This window comes from Acipenser ruthenus, chromosome 20, assembly GCF_902713425.1.
Source record: "Acipenser ruthenus chromosome 20, fAciRut3.2 maternal haplotype, whole genome shotgun sequence".
Classification (NCBI taxonomy): Eukaryota; Metazoa; Chordata; class Actinopteri; order Acipenseriformes; family Acipenseridae; genus Acipenser; species Acipenser ruthenus.
In genome coordinates, this window is record NC_081208.1 from 1,194,961 (window position 1) to 1,215,427 (window position 20,467).

Consider the following 20,467-nt stretch of genomic DNA (forward strand, 5'->3'; position numbering starts at 1 on the left):
CTCTATTGGTTGATCGCATCTCAGGCCCTTCCAGAAAACATTGGAGCACGTTGGGCAGCGTATTATAATCGAGCGCTGTAAATTGTAAATTGCCTGTTGTTGATGGTTTAGACGACGCTGTCTGCTCAGCAGAGAATGCTTTGAAAGCCCTGACGGCACTCCCGTGGCCATTTATTACCTCAGAGTTTCACAACCTGCGCCAAGCTTTGTGGAAGTAAATCTTGTAGTGACTGTGTAAGAGACAGGTGGAGGTGCTAGAGTTGGGTTGGCTCAGTGATTTGCAGGCTCGGGGGTTGAAGGGCAGTCCGCTGTGACTGATTTACCGAGCAATCTACAGACATCTTTTTTTTTTTTGTGAGTGAACGTTTACGTCTGCAACACGTAATTTATTGTATCTTAAATGATTGACTACAGTTTTTGACCCAGCAGTGACGTAAATCATTCCACACACACACACACAAACACACACATTGATTTCTTATCGTGGCTGTGTCAATCAAAGCCATGCAGTTGCTGACCTACACAGCTTACATTTAGTATATGCTGTATGCTCCTTTCAACACTATACGCTCCTATTTGAGTGCAATAGTGGCCTCTGTGAAAGTGAGGAACAGCAGCAGCAGTCCGTTTCTCAGCTGTTTCTCATTGCAGTGTATACAACACAGTGTCACTTTGTATGGTACCGGTAGTGATCAAGTTGGAACAATCTTGGCTGAACGTAATTTTCAGCATACTCAATAACCTGGATTATTCTCTCTGGAAAAGTGTTAAGAATCCAACAACAACAATGTTATTATGGAAAAAACACAAGGAGAGCATACGGGGGGGGGGGGGGGGGGGGGGGGGGGGGCGCTAATCGAAGCGGTCAGCACGCTTCCCTTCCCCTCAGGGCTAATCAGACTCAGCGATGTATAAACCTATAATCCTGCAAGCGTTTCTTTTTCAGAAGCCTTCACATGACTGCTGATTACTGTACCAGGTGTATGCGCGTGTGTGTGTGTTCTGCACACGAACCCAGCACTCGCTGGTTCTGAAACATCAGCAGATGCACTTACACAAATATGCAGATGATACACAGTGCATATCAGAATATATAACGGTACTGCAATGGCATCCCTTCTATTACGGGCACCAAAGATTGCTAAACTGGAGATCCGTTTAAAACACGGCCCTACCCGAGCCATTCTGATGATTTTTTTTTTTTTGGTGTTTCCAGATGTTGCATTTTAAAAAAATAACCTATACTCATGTTATCATTGAAGATGGCAAAATGAGTTTAAACTTGCCTTTGAAAAGTACAGTACGTATTGTAATTACAAAGGCGCAACTGTAGAAACTGTCCATAAACCCGAGGCTGGCACAACGTCAAAACCCTAGGCAAAATGAATTAGAAGATTAAAGAAAGAAACTGCGGTCTGGCTCTGATATGCAGTTTTAATTAAAGCCTCACCAAAGGTCTAAACTGTGCTAATAGCTGTTGATCCTGCCCTATACAAAGCCCTACAGTTATTCAAACCAATGTGAAACGATTGCTTACATACCGTACAACCGTTCTTCCAAAACCAATAATCCACGCGACAAAACATTTGCATGGTGGCGTAAGGATTAGCAGAACTAATACAGCTACTCTTGCGTCTTGTAGTGGTGATCCAGTTTTTAAAACCATTGCAGCTTTTAGGAGTCTTTTCAGAAACAGAGACACGGCGGTTGCAGTAGTTCGTATGCATGGTAAATAATGATCTGTACAAAACAGTATAAGGTAATGACACGGGACACACTTACTAGTAAATACTGGAGGATATATGCCCCTCTGTCATTTGCACCATGTTGAGTTTTCTATATGTATCTATTTTATAATGCTTTTTTTGTTTGCATAGTGTTGGCAACTTCTCGAACTCCCTAGAGTGAACACAAACTGTTTTAAAATATCTAAAAATGTAAAACACAAACGTGAGCGAAGGGGATCATGTTGACAACAGACGTCTAGTTTCACGGGGAATGCCCGTATGTCATTCAGGAGGGCGCTTTGAGAACTAGCACACTGCTTCTTTAAGAGCACAAAAGAAAATACGAAACATACCAAAGAAATCCTTCAGCAGCGGCGCTGACTTTACAAAATATCTCAATTCCCTAACCTCTAGTCAGTGCCTTAATCCAAAGCAACTGACACAAATAACAAACTGTACAAACGCACATCTGCAAAACAGGTCTCCAAAACCTTCTCAATAGCTGTCCTCCTGTAACACAGCCAAACTGTGGAACGGTTAACCTGCCGTTTTATACCTGTGCTGGATCCTTCAATTACCCACAGTGCCTCACTCCTGACTGAGGCATTCTGTGAAATGTGGTTCTTTAGCTCACTTTTAAATCGTAGAACTACAATTATTTTCCCTCTTGTTTCAACCCATCTAAGGCTATACAGACTCCACATTATCTGGAGCCCTATATACTTAACTTCTATACTTTTCCCCCAGTCTTTGCTAGGTATTTAATAGGGCTTATCTCTCCAACATACTAAAAGGCACGGTGACAGACATGTGTGTTCAGTGTGCTTACTGGATGGAATGTGCTCACCTAGCTTTTCACATCCTTGTGCTTGAGTTTTGATCCCAAACAGAGAGCTTTTTTTAATTGTGTGTGTTTTTTTGGCGCTGGTACTGTGGCACGTACTGTTCAGAGTCAGTAGCACACAACAGAGATTATAATAAGAAACCTTATCCCTGTTCCAGCTCTTACAGGAAACAGTCTGCCAGACTCTTAATAGCTTCCAGTTTCATAGCTTGCGCCACTTCAATTAGATTCATCTTTTTTCTTCTTCTTCTTCTTCTTCTTCTTCTGTAAACGATATTGGAAAATGTGCTTGTAGTGTAAACAGGTTTGAAAAAAGCAAGGGATATTGCTACATGAATTTGTACTTTTGCTGTTTTGTATTTGCGAGTCCAGAAATATCCACTGCCATTTGGCATCTTTTTAGTTTTGGATAATCAGCCTGTACAGTATGTATTGCAATTTCAATAAAGTGGAGATTATACAAGGTACTTCTTGGCTTGACCCTGTCTCTTTGAGAATTGTAGAGATGTCAACATCACTCTCTGGCTAAATTAAAAAAGAAAGACAGAACAAAATGTTTAATTTATTACTTTCAGTCTCTCTATCCTGGAAAATAAAGACAGGGACACCAGCCCTGTTCTGTATAAATATCTTAAAGTTCCCAAAATAACACAAAAAAAATGAGCCAGGCCTACATTCTTAATGAAACGTTGGGATATTTTGGGAGAGATTATCGGAAAAATGGGAAAGAAAGGGCACACTGAACCGTTCACAATTAAAATCAGACCTCGGAACTCCTGGTGTGAATATGGAACACCGGAACTCGGTGTGAGAGCCAGGTCGCGTCTTTAGCCAATCAAATCTCTTTTTTTCTTGCGTGGTACAAAGAGGGCGGAGCTTCAGTAGAGAAGGTGTGGTGCATTATGTTGTTTTGACAGTTTCCAGACCTTGACAATAACATGGCCCATTTTCTTTTTTCTCCCTGTCCAGAGTATGCAATGAATTATTCATCCTGTTGTTCTGTGTGTAACTGCTGTAATTCTCACCCGCTGCTCGCTGCAGGGGAAACGTTTCCAGTTAATTGTAATAATTCCCTGATTTTGCAGGGATGCGATGACCACAGTGTTAATAACCTACAGATGTAGCCCCTTCTGACAGTCTCGCTGACGTTGGGAACGCAGAGCATTTGTTTAATTGTCTGATAATGTGCTTTTTATATTAAATCAAAGAGGTGGAAGCACTGAAGGGCTTCTGTCATTGTATCATTAATACAGACCCACTGTTTAGGAAAGCTTTTTATCCCCCTGAGTTGCAAAGGTTGTGTGAAAACAACTTGATTACAATCACTGGGTTTCCTTTTCAATCTGGTGCAGATTACACCCTGGAGTAAACAGAGCTGCTCTGCAGGGGCTGTACCTATTCAGTCAATAATAAATGGAATACAAGAAAAAGACATCATTGCTCTTGAGAAGATACAGGGAAGGACAGCCGGGCGAATCCTCATTCTGCGTGAGGACAGAATCAAACCTTCAGAGAGGGTGGATTGGATCAGAGTGGTCTCTACATGCTTGGGCAGCCATCAGTTATAAATGCATGGAGCGATTTAACCATACAAAACACTAGGGACAGCAAAAGACAGTCCCGACCTTTGCAATGGTATTGCTTTAGATTGGGCGACTGATATGCAGTCTCTCGTTCCCAGCGTTACTCCTGCTCTTCTGTTGAGTGTAATCAATTTTGACATGAACCTGCAAGCTTCATATTGCTCCTCCATTACAGCGTTTGATTCAGTGCCCATGTTTGGATTCACAGAGAATCCTCTAATTACCAGAGTTTTGCAATTTCAGCAGATTTTTAAATGCATTTTTTTTTTTTTGGCCGAGCCGTAGAAATGCAACTAATATGAAAGCGTTTTATGAAAGTAACTAATTTATGGTATTTATGCATGTGGGATATGCTTTATTTTTATACTTATATTTACAGCCTATTTTCCAATTCATTAAATAACACCCCCCCCCCCCCTTCCTCTGACAGATAAGAATGAGTGCGAGGAGACAAACGGGGGCTGTGAGTTTCAATGCTGTAACACCATCGGCAGCTTCTACTGCAAGTGCCCCCAAGGGATGAAGCTGAAGGAGGAAGGCAAGACGTGTGAAGGTAGGGATGTAGGGATGCCCCTGCACTGTTACCTTGTGCAGGCTTCACAGCGCATTCAATGGGATTCGAGTCCGATTAGGATCATACTCATTATAAATCACGTAGAGGCAAGAAATCCATAAGTGATGTGCTGATACCATTGCCTGTGAACGGTACTCAGATGTGAAGGGGAGAGAAGGACAGCTGTTCTTGTTCTGAGATCAACACATTAATCATGCATGGATTTATTTAATACCTGCCAATAAATACTTAAAGGCAGTTATGAATAACTGTGCATAATAACACTGTAATTATGTGTAAGCACACATTGATTTGCTCAGTAACTGCTGTGTCAAGATGCTGTAATTGGGGTCACTGAATGTAAAGGGTTAATGAGTTCTGGTACCCAGCTTCTTCTGCATTCTACCCACTCTGCAAAAAAGGAAATGGGATTGGGTTCAAAATTAAACCCAGTGTGTGCCATTGTGGTTGGAAACTACCCTTGAGGTACAACCTAGACAGCTTTCTGGTCCCTAAATGACATGGTTCTGCCAAACGTCAAATATGAAATGGAAAACAGTTATGCGTGTTGCTGAGATGATTTTCCATTCGTTTTTATTATCGTAAAAATAGTCCATCGACTCAAGTATCATTCTTGAAAAGCCACTTCCATGTCAGTGCTAGACTACATATAGCATAAACCAGGCAATAAAATAACGGCTTAGATTTTAGACTTGTTTACTGCATGTCTTCAATCAGGAAGCTGTTGTGCAAGCTCATGCAAACCTTATAGAATGGAATTTTGCTTTTTCTTTTAAAACCTCTCGTTGCTCCGTGTGTAGCAATAATTTTCAAGGCTGCTGGAAGCAATACAGTCAAATAAAAAGGCTGAGCAGTGTTTTTTCTGAATAATGCTACCATTGGGAGTAGAATTCAGAGGGGCTATTTAAGGAACATGGACAGTGAGAATAAGAGATCTAAAAAAACAGCCAAGAACCTCGGGACATGGGGGAGATGAGGTGGGGCGTCCAAAGAGTTCTAGCAAACAAACCAACAGGATCACGGGGAACAAGATGACAGGGAGCAGGTACATTAGAGAGATGCTCCTAAATGATTTATAATTACTGCCCTGACGAACTGACCAATCCTCTTCCAGAGTGGCATGACATCAGAGCACCTAATAAGCAGGTAAAGCAATAGAGAACAAACATGATGTGGCAATTTAACTAACAATTTACAGTAAAGTGGAACATACCCAGCAGTTAGGGTTACTGATACATTTGGTCTTTATTACAAGGGCTAGGTCCATACTGACTCTGTGATGTCTGGGCTGTAATTGGAGGGTTAGCGGGTTGGGTTCTGGAGTGGAGTTCCAGTACATCAAAGGGGCCCGGTCACTCGCACAGTGGGATCACGACACAGCGTTTCTCTATTCTGTTTTCTCCTTGTGATCCCAAAATAGAAAAAGCCATGATGTCATCCTGTCAATATTTATATGCAATAGAACAAGGCCACCTGCAGCTCTGATGATTTGGTGAATTTTCCAGGTGTTTTTTAAACACCATCTTTTTGGTACAATTGTATCCTTTCTGTTGTAAACTCAGAGGTTTAAGAAGGTTGGCCCTCTTAATCCAGTTTAAATCTCTTTCATATGTTGCCAATAAAAAATATATATATGTACATCATGGCACATGTACTCTGGAATGATCTGCCTAGCTCTGTAAGGGAAGTCCCAAGTGTCACTGCTTTTAAAACAAGATTTAAAACACACTTTTATAATGTAGCGTTTTTATGCTAAAATGATGTTCCTTTCATTCGCTGCCTTGTTTCACTGTTCTGTGTGTTTCTTTTGTTTTGATTGGTTTTCTTTGCATTCATTTTCACTGTGTGGCAATTTTGATTGTGAAAGGCGCTATATTAAAAATAAAGATGATTATTATTATTATTATTATTATTATTATTATTATTATTATTATTATTATTATTACATGGCACACTTCTTTTAAAAATCCTATGGCATGTCTGTCACATGCAGTGAGAAGTCGTTCAGTATTCCTATCCTGTTTAGTAACCCTGTGTTATTCCCATTGAACACGGAAACATCAGGGACTGATATTAACTGCTGACTTCAAAGAGAAAACATGCGTCCATTTAAACGACTTTCCCTTCAACTTAAAACAGCAGCCTGATCAACGAAATGATAAAACACTAAAGAACAACAAAGAGAACTGAGAAAACCGGACACTGAAGAACGTGAACCGTTGTGAATCGATGACAAAATATAAAGCTGTAATCCAGGTTGGGGGGGGGGGGGTTCTATCAAGCCCATAAACTGTCCGTCAACCTTTTTCGTTTTGCAATCTGAACATGTTGATTGCATTTCTGCTTAGTCTTTGATGTCGATCCCCCCCACACTATACCACACTGTTTTGTATGGGCTGCAGTGATCGGCTCTATGGGACTAAACTTACAGCTTAGTTAAAGAAAAGGCGTCTCAATCAATAGCCCGCTGGCCAGTGGTCAGCTTGGGTGAGCTGAAGGATACCCAATGCCATACTAGCCTATAGAGCTTGTCACAACCCTCCAGTCTCTGTGTTCTGTTCCTAGTTTGGCTTCCATCTGCGTTACATATTTCTTTAGACAGGAAACCTCAACCTTCTGCCCCACACCTCATTACAGCATGCAAGCAGCTAAACAAGCGAAGAGGACATCATCTCATAAAGGCAGCACATGGTATTTATTTCCCTAGTGTCCCCATGATGAATCCGAGCTATTTCAATAATCCATGTATTTATGTAAAGCATTCTTCTGCTCAAACAGCCAGCTGCCTCTCATAGAGTTAGTGTGAGCATTACGGTAAGATGCAGAGGCAGTGTGTGTGTGTGTGTGTGTGTGGATGTGTGTGTGTGTTTTTAGGAGCTCAGCTGGTAATTCTACATTTGACTCACGTACAGGTATGGATGAAGGAGATATAGAGAGAGGGCTATTTCCCTGTTTGTTTCCTGTGGTTTTAATCAGCATCTACATCAGCAGTAATGAAGGCCAGACAGGGAGATGATAGCCCACAGGCTTCCATTCATTCAGTCTGTCCGGGTAGCGTAGTCACTGACCTCCGCTACTGTGTTTCTAAAAGTACTAACCATTACAGTACCCAAACCTGCACGTGATTAAGGGAAAATATGAAATCCGTTCCCCTCGAATTATATTCTCTACTTGGAACCTGGGCTCTCAAACAAAGAGAAATGATCATTCTGTTGGCATGAAGTCTGTATCAATCATTCCCCAAGTATTCTTGTTGAAATTCATTCTATGGTTCTTTGGTATACTGGCTTATAATATAAAAAGGAATTGGTTCCATTTAACCAATTTTTCTTATTCAATCATTCTGTGGGTTGAGGTATTGTAATTGCCATTGCAAGCAAAGCAGACACCCATAAATTGTAAAAACCAATACAAAATATATTTTGCATTGGACGCTGTCTGTGGACATGTCTTTGATTTTCGTTTTAAAGACTGTGAAGGAATTCCAATAGTGTGATGAAGCATGCTGCCATATTTCGGTTTGGAATTGTTCGGATTATGAGCGATGACTCAAAGGCTGCTGGAAATGAAACAGTCCAATAAAAAGACAGGAACATTGCTCTCCCTTCTTGAGGACTCTTCTGGGAACAGACTGTACTGGAATTCAGGAACACAGGTGGATGGAGCGAACTTCTGGCATGTCAAATCTCAAAACAAGAAGTTTTAAATGTTCTTTCAAAGTGTCCCAATTGCATTGGTACCAGTAGGAAAGTAATTCTAAAACCATCTTATACAAGTTAAGTGAACCAAAGCTTTAAAACCAATTTTCTATCCATCTGACTATCTACCTATACCTTGACACGTTCACAATAGGAATCTCATTCCCAACTCTACACTGTGCTTGGAGGGTGTTTTATTATTTTTTGTCAGTGTGGATCGACTTTGTGGAACAGATAAGATGAAACCGATAGATAAACTCCACGGCTGCCAAAATCAACACGAAAGTCCCAATCCGATCAGGGAAAGACATCTGCAATGAATTCCCAGGGAAAATATCCCTCCTCAGGCAGCGTGATTGGCTATTTATGTGGAATAATTAGCAGGCCACTGTCTGAGGGACATGTGGAGCTTTGCATTGCCTGGGCTTTACTCCTGGTGCGGGATCAGCAAGCTGAGCAAAGGAATCTACAGCACAGCTCCGCATTGTGGGAAATATATCAGGATAAAGAGCTTGATCACTTCTCCAATGAGAAAACGCATTTGAGCTCCTCACATCTCAGCAACGTACTGTCTGGAAAAAAGCAAAACATTATCCTGTTTTATTTAATGAATGCACTAAAGTATTGCAGTAGAGCATTGCTAGGCTGGAGTTCGCCTGCACTATACCTACAATAACTGCTTGAGCCACTTATTCTTTAAACCGAAGGATAGGGCAGGCAGGGCTCCTTAACTTTAAACATGTATAAAGAACATGGATAAAACGTTCAGTGAACTAGTGCAGTACATTATCTGCCATTTGAGGATAGTGAAAGCTATTGAAGGGCTCTCTCTAGACTCTATCTTTGTTCTTTATATTGCTTTATTAGTCTAACAGTTGAACAGTAGTATTATACTGCACTGGTATCACACAGTATTCATAGCCTCATAGTTTGGTAGCATAGGATTATAGCATAGAAGTTTCTGATTATATTAAAAAGAAAAAGGACGATGGAAAAACACGCCTTTAAAATGTACTCCCTGTAAATGTCAGAAGCGGGCCTGAGCCACGGTGCTGTCCTCAATCAGAGAACACCTGAGCCTTCTCCTGTTCAACCCGGACCAGCTGACCCGAGGCTTGCAACAACCCAGCTCAGGTTAGTAGTGTACAGCCTGGCGCTGTGCAGACTCTGGAATCCTCTGGCAATGCAAGAGCTGCTTTTTCCTCAGGCAGCCTGACCATCGATCTCACTGCTTAAAGCAAGCACCTGGTGCACATCTGGGATGCTGTCTCTGTAAGAGAAGATTTGATTAATACAGTATGTTTAAACCCGCAGTTAACAGCCACCTGCGTTCATCACCTGCTCCACATTTTCCTTTTCCAGATGAGCTTGAACGAGACCTCGAATATCTCGGGGACTGACACTTTATTCAGGCTTCCCTGTACGTCTTCCGCAGTGTCGCATTTCACCTAAAAGTATTGATTGACATTCGCTCAAATTTGCAGGAGTACCGGGCAGTGTTGTGTGACACACTGCCACTACAGATTCTGTGCTGTACCCTGTCGGTCAGAGGAGGTTGAAAGCTCTGAAAACCGCAGCCTGGCTCTTTAGCATTGTGGTTAAGATGCTCGCTTGTGGTACATGGGGTCGCTGGTTCGTACCCAGCCTCTGCCCTGTAACATATACTACATAAAAAAAAAAATAATAATAATTCTGTTTGAAAGCTTGATTCATTCTTGCCAATGAGGTCAGAAGGAAATGCAATTAAAACCCTGTAGCTTTCAGCATGTCATGTTCCTGAGTGTGGAGGTATTTGTGTGTGTGTGCATGTGGCCCTCTGGCTCACTCAGGCTGTGGCGTGCTGTGGTTTGGCAGGTGAAGGCTGGTACCACGCTTGCCAGGAATCCAGGGCATCTCTCCAAACCACAAGTCAAAGAGGAGCCGGGGGGGGGGGGGGGGTTGGTCCCAACCCTGTCGTCCTCCAACCTTCTAGTTAAGTCTGGAAAGCCCTTGTCTTGTGATTCGTTTCTTTTGTTCAAACCATGGTCATTACTGTTCATTACTACAGCACCAGAAAGTGTGGGAACACAGAACAATATATCTCAGTAAATGCAGGAAACTGTGTTTGCCTGTAGCACAGGGAGAATGTATGGAGAGTAGTCTGGCTTCTGGTCTCCAGAGGTGCCCACTGCAGTGGGACAGTGTACCTCTCAGCTGAGCTGGCTGTGTGCTTGAGCTAGACTCTGCAATCCATTCTGGGAAAGATCAACACAGGGAAAGCGATACCCATGAGACCTGGGAAAGCCAAGCTCCCACTTTCTCTTGACTAATCCTCTCTCTCCCTCCGGCTGAAACACCAGTTCTTTTGCTGTTCCCTGTAAAACACCATTAGTTTGACGGCTTCTTGAGTTAAAGACAGAGCTTCAGGAGCTGCGTGATCTTTAAATCAGTAAGTGGCTAGGACTAATTCAAACAGAGCGGAATTTGCAGCTGAAACTGCTCAGTGTAAACAAACAGGACAAGCAACAAGTTCTGGTTTCAGATGCAACAGCATGTGCAGAAGGGCCGGCCAATGAAGAGTGTTAGTAAGGGATCATATTTTAATATGAAAATTGAACACGATTGTGGGGCACTGGAGCTTTAAGACTGATTTGAGAACATTAATCAAATCATTTCTCTGCAATTTTTATTTTTCTCATAAATCTTGTTTCAGAACGCAACCGCAAAATAAAATCTGCAGCTGCAGGATATTTAACATTTGGACTGTATATTGGAACAACAAAGGCATTTCATGATTTGCCACAGTCTGGAAATGTTTGTTCTTCAATTTTTATTTGCAAAATCTAGAACAAATGTGTTAGGTGTTGAGTGCCCCTTTACCACTGCTGGCCCTTTAAGACTTTTTACAGTGAAATAAATAGATCATATATATATATATTTTTTTTTTTCCATATAAACAAATCAAGTTGTTTATCACGGCTTCAGAAACCTCGTGATTTCTGATTATGTGTTTCATTTCAGTTGCACAGCTTGCAAAACACAATTAATGGAAGTACTGTACGTAGAATTTCAGATTCAAAGGATTGTTTAACTTCCTGTTATAAAATAGTTGATGTATCCAATAAAAACACACGCTGTTGTTTCTTTGTGCAAATACAAGGCTTGTTTAGCAGAGGCCTATAACACAATCGAATGCTAGTTTTTCTTTCCGTTTTTTGCTTAATTTCATTGAAACCCAATAATGTCGTAAATATTCATATTTTCCGCAGTCATTATTATTATTTTTTTTTTTAGTGTGACCTTTGGATTCATCACAGCTTCCAGATGATTTGTCAAGAGTATGTCAAAGTAAGTTTCCACCAGCCTGGAGAATATTGCCAGTCCTCTCATCTGATGTTCTTGATGGATGGATACTCTTACACTGGATCCAGCGATGCTCCGTTGGATTTTTACTGGAGGGTTGATTTTGGACTGAGACTTGATGTCCTCACCCACCTGTAGTGTTAAACATTTCATCAAAATCAACATATATTGCACGCTGCCTCTGGGAAGGGCATTGAAGTGAAGGGAGCACGTTCGTATTTTTGGGCACGGCTGTGTATAATATTTCACAGGAGAAGATGCTGACAGGATCAAGTGGGACTGTAGCTTTAATGTCATGCCATCTAGATCAAAAACAGGCATGCTTCATTCTTGTAACTTCTCCTTGTGCTTGTTTTTATTGCTGCTTGTGTGTGTGTGTGTTAAGGAATGTCATGCCCATAACGTATTTGGCTGGAAACGTTTGTAAGATTTTTTTATTTTCTGGGCTTGGTCTTACCTGAAAAGGAGGCGTAAAGAGAGAAAGAGGAGGGTGGAAAAGCAGAGGGGGAAGGAGGTCTCAGAGATCTGTAGAAAAAAGCAGCAGCAGAGAGAGGGAGAGAGCTGGATTCATGTGTCTGACAGATGCAGTGGCTGCAAAACTGGAACGGGAGAGCTTTGTGTTTTGTGTGCAGTTTAGTCTCCAGATGTTCTGTTGAAGCCAATGCTGACTGATGTTTTTTTTTTTTTTCTTGAACTAGACTGAGGAATAATAGATGGACGACTGTACTACATTCTAAATTAGTGTTAGTTTAACTTAGAAAAAAAATCCCTTTCTTTTTTTTCCTTTATAAAGTTTTGTAGGTTATTTAACATGGGATCGCTCGGTCGGTTTTTGCTGATGCTGTGCTGTTTCAGCGGCTTGTTTGGTACAAGTTCTGGTTCTGATAATACTCTGTACCGATACCACCGGAAGAACTGTTATACCTGCTACTACAGGAACACTGGGTACAGAACCGGCTACTACGGACCAGGTCAGTGCTGGGTTACAGCCTCTGCATGCCCTTCCAGTCTCTGCTGTTTACACCGGGAGCCCAATACTGACAGCACAGGGGATTGCATTTGGGATTTGGGTATTCCGCTTTTTGACTTGAACCACCTAATTCACGATCCAGTAGTATAGTCATATAGTCATGGGCTTATAAATCCATCTGCATACAGAACAGCACATTATTATTACTTTTAAAAATGCCACTCAGACACTTTTAGTATCTGTTTAAAGAAAAGCCAAAGGCATTGTAAAGTGAGCAACTCAATTTGCTATTTAATGACGCTAGTATTAAGGTACCTCTATATAACAAATAGGGTTATTGGCTGACTAAAGCTGGGGATGCCAGCTCATCTGTGCCATTGATTGTGAACACGGCTTAACATTTAGCAGCCTGTTCACATTTCAGCCGCTGATGGATGTATGTTTTAAAGGCAGGCTCTACACTGATCTGTATGGTGTTTATTGGAGTTCCACTGCAGGTTTTCAGCTCCTTGTTTTTTTTACTTGTTTTGTACTCACAATGGCTGCTTCCTCTTGTGTTGTCTGGTAATTTGCAATGCACCTCTATCCTACTGCAGTAGCAATTCACTATGTTTGTTTTAAAAGGAACGGCTGTGGTTTTCATCAATGAGTATTTAAGATGCAAGAGCAGAAGTACTTGATATAGCCAGCGGTACTGGGAAACAACAGCTCAATATTTATTCATACGTCAGTGTTTGAAATATCTACATTACTCCTGCAGTTTATACAGCAGTTTTTACCTGCAAGATATATTTAGAGCATAAGAATATTTACCAACGAGAGGAGGCCATTCGGCCCGTCAGCACCCGTCCGATTCCTCGTAGCTGATTGATCTCAGAACGTTGTCAAGTCGGGTCTTAAAGGACCCCAGGGTTTCTGCCTCAGCAACATGACTGGGCAGCCCATTCCATACACTCGCCACTCTCTGTGTGAAGAAGTGTCTCCTTCCCTCTGTCCAAAGTCTATCTCCTCTTGGCAACGTAATAAAACATACTACACCATTTAAGACTGCTGTTGTATTACAAGGTTTTGAAACTACCAAAAATGTATTGAAATACTGATCAGGCATTTGTGTACCCGGTCTTGAACAGGTTAACCTAATTTTACAAATTACGTACATCAGGGAACCAATTAAGCCTCCATCTAGGTCCTAAAGCAGGTAGCTACTTCATTACACCTGTTAAACGTGGTGTTGAATGCCTAGCATTCATCATTAGCTTTTATTACTTTTTAAGGGTGTGGGCACCTTTTAAAAGGCAGGTGTTGCAGTCCATGGAAGGAGCACTCAGATGTATCAGGTATGAGGTTCTTTCAACTTCCTTAATTCTGTTAAACAGGCGTTACATTTCTCTTTACGCGACTGTAAGCTTGCATGTGTTAACAGCCCGTGATGTCGTGCCAATTACACCCCCTCTTTGTCTGAACCCTGTTTCAAGACGTAGAAGTAGTACAGTGAAATAAACGGCTGTATAGTGTCGCTTCACGAATCCAGTCCCTTTTGTCTTTGCCACCCCACCAAAAGCTTCGCTTGCTACATTTCAGTTATGCATTTGCTGTAATTGTAACTGTATGCTTGGTTATTATTACGCTCTCCTAGTTCAGAGCTGGCACTGTTGAGATGTGCCCATGCCTGCCAGCTCTGTAAAGATTCACATACAGTTACCAACAGACCATGCCTTTCAAAGCTTAACAACACGTACCTACAAGGAACGCCTGTTCTATATTTAAAGCAATGATCTGAATGGAGGAGACAGATTTAGTTCTTTCTGCAAGCCAGCACTTCACAGATCAGCGCAGTGTTTCCAGATCCAAGCCGGAAGGTTAGTGCTAGTTACAGCGGACGGCCAGAAACTCTTGAAGACAAAAACCCCAATTGATTCCTCCTAAAATCAGAAGTGAACGCTGTCTTAGCAGTGCCCTGAACAAACACCTAGGGCAAGGCAAACAACAAAGAAAAAAGACTTTAATAGGAAGGTTTATTGCTGCTCCTTTGACCTATTTATATGCTGGTGAGTTCTGGAAGCCCCTTGTTCAGTTTAAAGGCTCGGTTAGAGAACGTTACAATACCGGGGAGAGCGGGGGGTAAAGACATGGCAGGAAACGTGGATCTCGTTGTTTCTATTGTGGTTTGTTCCTATATTGTGAGTTCCGTGTAGCTACAGCACAGCACAAAAGAAACAGCCGTCTGTCAGGAGTTTTATGGATCCCAGGATGTCTATCCTTGTTAAATATGTTCACAAAGAGAGAACTAGAGAGCCAGTGTTTTGCATTTATAAAGTCCAGGTGGATGAAAGTGTCTGCGTTTGCATTGCATGAGAGTTGCAACTTAGCCTTAAAAATGCAATTTTGCGTGCATGGCACTGGCCATCTTTGCAGGGAGTATAAGAAAAAAAAATAAAATTAAAATAAAAAGCCAAACAAAACAATCAGCTGAATGAAAAGATTGTTTTCAGTGGAAGTGTCCTGGTTAGACTTTAGGGGTTCATGCCAGAGCTTCTAATTCAGCGCCTGAAATTCATTCTTCATTTAAAATACTTTGTGTTGCCCTGGACCTGACCAGGAGCAGCGTCTGCATAACAGCAATTACCCTGACAGTCTTAGCTGGGTTGTCAAGTATCAAGGCTTAATGGAGCCATTCATTACGCCTTAAATTGAGTCCGATGAGTGATCACAAGCCAGTATAAAAAGCTTCATAAACGCTTGATCTGTCCTTAGGGAATGTTGTGCTTTTGCAAGAGCTGCATATGTAGTGGCACCAGCTATGTAATTAGTGCTGTGCCATTACCCAGGTATTTACACCAACAGCTATATTTAAGTATCAGGTGCAAACATCGCATTAACACGTACTGTACCGTGCCTTTGTGATCCCTTTCATACAGTATTTAGGATAATAGTTCTGTGTGAGGAGCTCTCAAAATCATTCCGGGCGACATTGTAGAAATACTACAGAAATAAGCAAATTGTCATGTATTCAAAAGTTCCTTTAAAACTGGAAGAACACTGCTAAATTGAATAAAACCAGCCTTTAAAATCAGTGGTTTCTAAAACAGTTCTCTTTTTTCATTTCCTGCCTATACTTTAGAATTGTGGCGGGGGGGGGGGGGGGGGGGGGGGATGATTGGAGGGGGGGTTGGAGGAGCCCATTCCAGTGCTGGCAGGGTCTTGGTAGCCCTCGGTTTGGCTAGGGCAGACCACTGTAATCTATCTCCGCTCCTATTTTTTCCAGACCCTGGAACTCCAGGGTTTACCGCATCGAAGATTTTAGGATTTGAGGTTTCTGCCGGCTGGATTAAAAAACAGAAGATTGACTAGAACTGTCAGGCATCAGATGCAGCAGGGTTGTTGTTTTTTTCCAGGACAGTATTCCAGTGATCATCCTCATTTCAATTGATCTGAGTGCTTTTGAACAGCTCCTTAATATGCTTTTCATTCAGCTGTCTTGTTTGTTCTGCGTGCGATAGTCCATTCATGGCTCGCCAGTGTGAATGGGTTGATAGGGCAGAACCTGACTGAGGAGCTGCCAGCAGAATGGAGAGGAATGTGCAGGGATGGGAATAATGACTGCGGGGAGAACGATGTCACGTCACACAACCAATCAGAAATTCAAAAGGAAAACTTACATGGTCATATAAGTTTGTCCTTTTTTTTTTTTTTTTTTTTTTTAAAGTTGGATAGAACCTTTAACCCCACTTACTAATGAATGATGGTTGTACCGAGACAGAGAATTTGTATTTATTCCTTAAAATAAAGTGTAAATTAAAAACTGCTTTGTCTGGTGCAGTTTTCTTTTAGATTATTAACTCTGTAACTTGTACTGACTTCACCCCCTGCCACTGGAGCCTACAGCAATTAAAACTCCACATTAACCTCATTTCCTTAAGTGAAGGCAGATGGTTCCCATTATTGATTGTGTCTGTGGTCTCGAGGAAGGAGCAAAGGTCTTTATGGGCAACACTCAGCGGGGGTGTGAGGTGCTGCGGTCCTGTTACAGATAGAGGGGTCCCCTTAACGTAGCTTTAGAAATGGGATTTTCTCATTCGCTTGAAGAGGGGTGAAGCCCCTGAATGATGTACGCTTGGTGACTTGGAGACTTGGGAGTCTGATTTAGTTTTTATGATTTTTCATTTTTTATGTCTTATTGTTTGGTATTTTTTTTAATGGATTAATTATGTATAAAATAGAAGTGGAATGTGGTTCGCTCGCGTTTCAGTGTCCAGCAGCCCACACCGCAAAAGCAAGGTACAATTTGGTAGCATGATGGGGTGACTATTCCCTCACCCCCTAAGTGTGATCTGGGTCTCAAGGGGCTATGCAAGGAAGCTACCAATATTTTTTCCTACGGCTGCTCAACAGAGCAGCAGCAGTCGCTTGTGCATCTTGGGTTAACAAGCACTTATATTAAGTAAATATTTTAGAATCTTTTAGAATCAGTGAGTGCTGTGTTACTTGAACCTTGCCTTGCTTTACACAAGGGCTGTTACCTCAAGAGGGGGTCTAGTCTCGTCGAAATCTTGCAGCAATTAGCGCAGACACAGGAGAGACACAACAGTTTATCTGAGACCTCAATGCTGGCTGGCTTTGACAGTGTGCTTTCCACTCATTGTTTAGCTTCTCCATCGCGTGTACCTCTGCCATGCACTGTTTAGATCATTAAAAGAGCGTTACAGTAATTTACTGTGCATAAACCTATTTGGATCATGTAAGCAAGGGGTTATGAGCAGTCTCGAGAGGGTCGGTTTTCTGGATAATTGAACCACATTCTGAAAACTACCTCAAGCGCCTAACTTTGCCCGACTTTAAAAGCAGAACACCTCCAGTTATGAACCTTGGTTCACTGATCCAGTTTTCCTGGATTACCGACTCTGTGATGTAATAGCAAGACCCTGTGGTGCAGTACAGCGCAGTACAGTACAGCACAGAGTACAGCAGGCTTTCTCAAGATCAGATGAATGAGGTCTTTGTTAACAAGATGCTCTTTCTAATCGGGGTCTCTCGTCGAATGCCTTCGAAACACATGGCAGAGCCTCGTCTCCTGGGGGTTTTTAGAAGCATCTGTTTTGCAACCAAACATCCAGCACAGAGCGTCTGTACCTCACATTCCTGCGCTGGTTTTGTTCTTAATTGAAACACGAACGGACTGATCTGTGGAATGAAAATAACTACAAACCGCTTTACAAACCAGAATGAAAACAGATTGAGTTGTTCTGCTATCGGCACCTTTTTTTTAATGTTTCTTTTGGGTCTTTTGTTGTTGTTTTTAATTGGAGAACTTGGCTTGCATTCATCCACGATGGGCTGAACCATCCCTTCTCATTCTTAACATTTAATATGTCTCTATTGGGTCTGCCAGGGGCAAGTATATTCTACAATGCTCTTAAAAAAACAACTATATGCACCTATACGTACTTATCTATAAATACATGACCCCTTAATCACAGGAAAATATTAACCTTAAAAAGGGGATTTCAATCGCAATATCCAAACTGTTTGTACACCTGCCTAAAAGCATTGCTACCGTACTCTGTTTCACCCAAGTCAAGTACTTCAAATACATGCGATTAAGCCTCATTTCTCAGAAGCAGGAATGCACTTTAGCATAGGCTTTGCATCTGCTGTTAATTGAGAAAATATATGACAATTGAGAAAATGTGAGAAAAGGTACTAAAATTGTCACAAAACTAAATTATTGGTCAGTATTTATACAGTATGAAACAAAAGGAGATTCTGGGGTTATGTCAAGCTATGGATGCCCCAGCATTCTCCAGACACCCTCTCATGTGATTGGATCATTGCCCCTTGGTATGCACAGAGCTCCTCCCCACTCTAATCCAGCTGTTGTGTCTGCCAACGCCCAGCCCCTGGAATGATAACAGGGGCGTGCAGTGGGGAGCTGGGACAGCTGGTAGGGATTCCAGACAATACAGCAAGTGAGGGGCTGGGTGCGAGCTGAGACATGTACCTGCACATGCTAATCACTCTGACAGTTCATACACTTACTACTGTACATGCACCAACACCTGGAGCATTCACAGGCTACACTGAACAATATCCACTCAGATACAAGTCATTATCTGCACCATTGCAGCATGTTACTATACAGTTAAGCACTTGAGTCATTAGATAAGGGATGGTGCAGCTCTTTGTTAAGGGATGTTAAGTGTCTTGTTTTATAACATTTGTGAAAGTTTTCCAGGCGATTTTTTAAAAAGGTGCATGCTTACTGTGAGACTGCAGCTGCTGTTTTTCCGTTATTTAGTATTTGTTTGCAATGTGTGTGTGTGACAGTCGATGGCACGCGAGTGCATTGCTAGTTCAACTTCCAACCAATACAGCATCCACAAACTGCAGCCAAGCAAGGCAGTTTGAGCCAAGTTCAAACACCACGAGAATTCATACGGAAGCCAAATAATAACTCTCCTGCTGTCTTCAAATCCAAACCCCACGCAAAACAACAACTCATGTTTTGCACTGAATTGCATTTGTTTGGGTCTAGATATGATGAATGTTTTAGAGCAAAGCCTTTTGCCATCACTTTGTGGCGTGCAGTTTTGCAATACAGCACTATGGGTGGCCAGACTTCGTCTTTCAGCCACATAGCTTTTGCTGAATAGGAGATAGGCATCATTGAGCTGCATCATACTTTTAAATTCCTATAAGGCTGTGCGATCTGGGACTTGATCCCCTGCCTGTGAACCCTAAGACTTTTATTTATTTAACCTTTCCAAGTGACCATGGGGAATCATTCCCACAGACTGTGGTGCAAACATGCAGCTCCCCGTCAGTACAGCATTGCTATACATCCCCGTCAAGACCCAGGAATGCACCCCAGTCAAAGCAGGAGTCATCCCATATTCCTGGTCCCTGAAGATCAAGGATTTTAAAAACTAGCACTTTCATTCTCGTGAGGGGAGAGAAATGTCTTCATCGTATTCAGCCACTGAAATTGTCTAAATGCAGTAACTGAGATAGTAGTTGCACTCAGAAAGCATGACAAAGAGATGAGGGTTGATGATGCCACTTGGCAGAAGTACACAGACTTGTAGAACAATGGGCCACTTTGAATGTGTGTGTGCAAGAATGAAATGGGGGTTTTGGTTTATATGATGGAAAGGCTGCCATGCTAAAGAAATAGGTTACCCTAGAAAGCATAACAAATAGAGGCAAGGCAAGGAAAAGGGATTATTTACTCTGGATCAGACACAACGAAAGCGTTTCAAGGGTTATGTGCTGAGTGTGCATAATGTGCTGTAGATTGCGTGGCTCATGGGGGGTATCAGTGCATCCCCGGAGATGGTCCTGTTTTTACAGTATTTAAGAGTGATTGCTCATCTCAGAAGCGTGCTTCCCGAGGTTGATATTTTAACTGCGGGTATGCAGACTCACGGCTTCCATCGAGGGCTTGTTATCTACAGGAAATAGCTGATTAGTTAACCCCTGACCCCCAGGCGACAAAGTGGACATTCCTGCAAAGCTTTTAGGTTTGGTTTTGGGTTCTACAAGTGCCCACTTTCTTCCAGGCGGAAGGCAGGGGATCAGGGGTCTAAATGCGGCAGCTGTCCAGGCTTTAGATTTTAATCGCAATGGCAGACACTTCGGGAACCTCTTGCTCCAGTTCCTTGCAGAAGCAAGACGTGACTACAGTATATCATCACTACAGCCTTGAGCTATGGAGATATATGATCATGTCACA

General features: G+C 42.0%; 1 protein-coding gene across 3 annotated transcripts in view; it reads left to right on the forward strand.

Annotated features, from left to right (window-relative positions):
* LOC131698813 (multiple epidermal growth factor-like domains protein 6) overlaps positions 1 to 20,467 on the forward strand; it is an 81,346-nt gene that overhangs the window by 37,093 nt on the left and 23,786 nt on the right. The window contains exon 5 of one of the 3 annotated variants that reach the window (XM_058993029.1): positions 4,585 to 4,707. In XM_058993029.1, coding sequence (XP_058849012.1) covers positions 4,585 to 4,707 — 123 coding nt within the window. Of the gene's footprint in view, positions 1 to 4,584; positions 4,708 to 5,751; positions 5,774 to 12,309; positions 12,740 to 20,467 lie in introns of those variants that run through there. The other 2 variants (XM_058993032.1, XM_058993030.1) reach the window with 2 other exon arrangements.